The sequence below is a fragment of the Camelina sativa genome, chromosome 11, assembly GCF_000633955.1.
Source record: "Camelina sativa cultivar DH55 chromosome 11, Cs, whole genome shotgun sequence".
Classification (NCBI taxonomy): Eukaryota; Viridiplantae; Streptophyta; class Magnoliopsida; order Brassicales; family Brassicaceae; genus Camelina; species Camelina sativa.
Window position 1 is genome coordinate 42193470 of NC_025695.1, and position 4425 is coordinate 42197894.

General features: G+C 37.0%; 1 protein-coding gene across 1 annotated transcript in view; it reads right to left on the reverse strand.

The window, feature by feature from the left end:
* Positions 3882-4425, reverse strand: part of LOC109127580 — a 1372-nt gene continuing 828 nt past the window's right edge. The window contains exon 2 of the mRNA XM_019232527.1: positions 3882-4302. Coding sequence (XP_019088072.1) covers positions 3882-4302 — 421 coding nt within the window. The remainder of the gene's footprint in view (positions 4303-4425) is intronic.

Sequence of the window (4425 nt, forward strand, 5' to 3'; positions counted from 1 at the left end):
TGAAGTTCAGACAAACCATGCTCTCCAATATGCCCCAACCGCATATGCCATAGAGCTGTGTGATTGCTTGTAGTCACTGCAAGCAAATCGAACTCGACCTTCACTGCGTCTTCTGCATGAACCACGTTCACAGAATTAGATGAACCTCCCGTCTTGTTCTGCTCCTTGTTCAGAGGACAATCTCTCTTATAGTGTCCTGGTTTCTGACACTTATAACAGATTATCTTCTTCATCTTGCCATCTCTCTGCTTTCCATTGTTCTTCTGTACTCCGCTACCTTGACTTATACTCACATATAGTCCATCACCTTGAGGGTTGTCACTGCTACCACCACCATGCTGTTGGCGTCGGTTATGATGCCCAAGCAGCGAGTCTGTAGCCGACTGCAGACTTATCGTCTCTTTTTCAACCAATAGTGCAGTCACCAACGACTCATATACAGGATTCGAAGAACACAACAACAGCATGGCCTTATCCTCGTCCTCAACTGTAACACCCACACACCCTAGATCTCCAGTGATCTGGTTGAATTGGTTAATATGCTGGACCAGATTTGCTCCTTCAGCCATCTTAAACCAATACAGCCTCTATTTCAGGTACAACTTGCTAGATGGGGACTTCGACATTTATATCTTTTCTAGCTTATCCCAGATCTCTTTTGAAGATCTGAGCTCTAGAACCTGATGCACGACTTCATCTCCAAGACATGTTCGTATCATTGAACCCGCCTTCTCCCTCATCTTATCCTAGTCATCCTGCGAGATCGCTTCTGGCTTTGTGTCTAACAAAGCTTTCTTCACCCCTTGTTGATTCAGCATGTCCTTCACCCGGGTCCGCCAGAGACAGAAGTTTTCTGTTCCATTGAAACATGGAACCTCAAACTTCACAGAACTCATCATTGAACCTGGCGCTTTGATACCAGTTGTTGTGAATTCGGATGATCAGTAACAGAATAAGAAAGACTTTGAAAAGAAAAACAGAGTGTTCTTGAGGCGAATACCCTTTGTCTAGGGTTTATATTATTAATCTGATGAACAACCTTACAAACCCCTAGTCTCCTTATATAGGCTCCAAAAAACCCGATACAATAGGAAATAAAAGATCTTGTGAATCTTCTAGAATCTATTACACCGTACAGGCGGCTGCGCCGCCTACACCCCCAAAACCCTAACCCTAAGTTGCTTTGAGTCGGTCTCTACAAAAGCCTAGTAAAAGCCTTGTACGTCTTACACAGTCTTTTACATCTTTGTAGACGTCTTCAGAGATTTCAAGTCACTTTAACAACACAAAGCAATAGCACTCTTGAACACGAAATCTCTCCCTTCAGTATCAGTTCCATAGTGATCTGCATCCACTAGCTTGTGTGCCCCAGCTGCTCTATCCCAATGGATTCCCTATTTGATATTCAGAATGCTCTCAGGTAGCTGCAAATCTTTCCCTTTTGTCGTATAAACAATTAGTTAGTTTGCAATCAATAAAACTGATTATATTTCTCTGTTTTCATATGCAAATCTCACTGTCTGAATGGTTATAGCTCACAGAAATAAGATCTGTGCAAAGTTGATAAGCTTACAGAAACGATTTATGGAAGAAGAGAAGATGACAAAGAGTTCAGGGGTTTGACATGTTTTATTAAGTGGATCGTCCTAAGTCCTTATCGAATTCTCTTGCCAAAATCTGTATTAAAATACGTTATGTTTAGAAATCATAAATAGCTACAAATGGCGTTATTAGTTTAAGTGTGTTTGACCAAAGTAAGATATAAACTACAAACCTCAGTCATATTATAATAGGAAACTTATAGCTCAATCATATCTCTATATAAGAGAATGCATATAGTATCATTATGATCATTATGATCGTGAGAGTCTAATTCATAATCACATCTTGTGTTCTTTACCTCTCATCATTCTATTTCATTCTAGCTTGGGCAATCTTAGCACCAGCTTTTGAAGAGAATGGGTATCTTCTCAAGCTTTGAACAAACGAATGGATCCACATAAGTTTTTAGAGAGAGGCAAGAAAGAGAGAGAGAGTAATCGTATACAATACATATGTGGATTTTAAGGATGTATATTATTATTTGAATTATAATTATTAATATACAATACTTTATCACGTACCAACTGTTATTGTTATACAGTTCAATTGTAAGAGTCTAAATCTTTTTAAGTGTCAGCGAACCACATACAGTATATCCCTTGCATACAAATTATTCAATACACTGCAATCCTAACCTCAAAATCAATAAAACAACACGTTTTAATTAATCGGAGCTATACGAAAAATATACTCCTTGAAGTTTTTTTGTTTTATAATATAAAATATTTTCAAATTTTTATGCTATTTTTATATTAATTTAATATTTTATATTATAAAATCTTATTTATAATTGGTTGAATTTTTTTTTAAAATGATCATTTTTTAATCTACTTACTTTCAATTAAATATCTTATATTTTGAAAGTGAGAAAGTATCATTTATTAACTGTAGCTAGGCACACTATGTTCTCGTTATTTTTAGTGTACGTAACTCGATTTACATGTATCTTTCTTATCAGAAGTTTACTTAAAATAATCTACAAAATTATAAGAATAGCTCTCCTCTCATAAAATTGAAAAACAGAGAGCATCCTGGGAACAGAACCACCTTCATTTGATCCTTCCAAGTTCCATGTACAACGACGACTTGGAGGTGACATATACACCCTAAGACTAACAGATGTATGTAGCTAGTCATACAGATCATGGACATAAGAACAAAAATCAAACCAAGTGTTTCAAACTAAGTTAGTCGCATTAACTGAGTCGGTGAAGTTGTTAATTAAGAGTTTGTTTTTTCTTTTATTTTTAAGCTTATCTGCATGCAGACTTGTATATACACTACACAAGTAACACAACCATGTAACATATATCTTTTGATCTATTCATGCTTGCTTGTATGCGTTTTTATACTTACTAGTGTCAGATATATATCACAAACGCAATCACTAGAGTATTTTGTTTCTTCTTTCTTGGAGTGTTTTTCTTACCATGCATGCATGAATGATGATGATCTTCTATTTGGCATTAGATCTCTCACACTTTTATATTGTCAAATTGCATTCCCAGGCTGGTAACTTGTAGAACAGCTGATTCAACAGCAGCATTACTTGCTTCTTTTGAAACAGAACCAGTTTCATTTGATCCTTCCTTGGAGATGAATATACACACTATAACACTAACAGATGTTCGCAACTAGCTAGTCATACAGATAGACATAAGAAGAAAAAAATTCAAACTAAGTTAGTTGCATTAGCAGAGTCGATCGGTGAAGTTGATAAGAGCTTGTTTTCTCTGTTTAAAGCTTATTCAGACATGTATATAAACAATGTAACATATCATTTTATTACAATATATGTAACTTCAGCGAGTCAATACACGACTTTTAAAGTGAAGAGACAAATTCAATATTATGAATCTTAGAAAGTTTGAAAACTTGAACACCAAAAACGACATACATCAAATTAGCTATGATCTGTTACACCAACTACTCGAAAGACAAGCTTTTAACTGTGGATTCATGACTCCGACTCAATTCCAAAGTGCTAGACTGACTATTTTTTGTGGTGGAATATGATAAGGGGCCACAGAAAGTATAATTTACACCTCTAATCGTTGGTTACTAACATCAGTAAAATCTAGAAATTAAGCCTACAGAAATGAGTTATGGAGAACAAATCAAGAGTTGAGGAGTTTGAAATGAATGATTGCTGCTAACTGGATTTAAACATAATGTAGTTGGAAGAGAAATGATATCACAGCACTTATCATCAATGTTACAGAGATTGGATGCTTGAAAGAGAAAAGACTACAGACTCAGATTCAGATTTAAACTACTAGCTAGACTATTTTTTGTGGTGGAATATAGTAAGGCGCCTCGGGCGTACAATTTCGACTAGTGATGTAAGAATGATTAACAGTGCCAGATGCGCTTTCGTCGACATCCAAGACGTTGACGATGTTAGAGCCCATTCCAGGAAAGGAGCTAGCAGGGACACAAAAAGGTTCAGACTTTGAGATGAAAATAGAGAGGTCTCCAATGTCTTGAGTGTAAACTGCGTTGCCTTTTTCGTCAAGCTTGAACACCATTAGACCTTTCGTTTGCATTTTCACGGTACCACTGGCGGTGGCCTTCCTGTACAACTTAACTAAGAACGCTTCACCGGTAGATCCTGACTCCACCAAGTGTTCGCTCGTGCAACACGAATGCAAAAGCTCTCGTTTGGTCTTGGTCAGCTCAGGGAGGTTATGAAATCGTAACCTCTGTAACTTTGGTTTGTTCTTGTGTGTGCGAGGATCCCATGATGCGATGATATGGCCTCCAGATCCGGTAATGCGAAACGTATCATCTTTCTTGGAATACATAACTCGGGAGGAGAAGAAG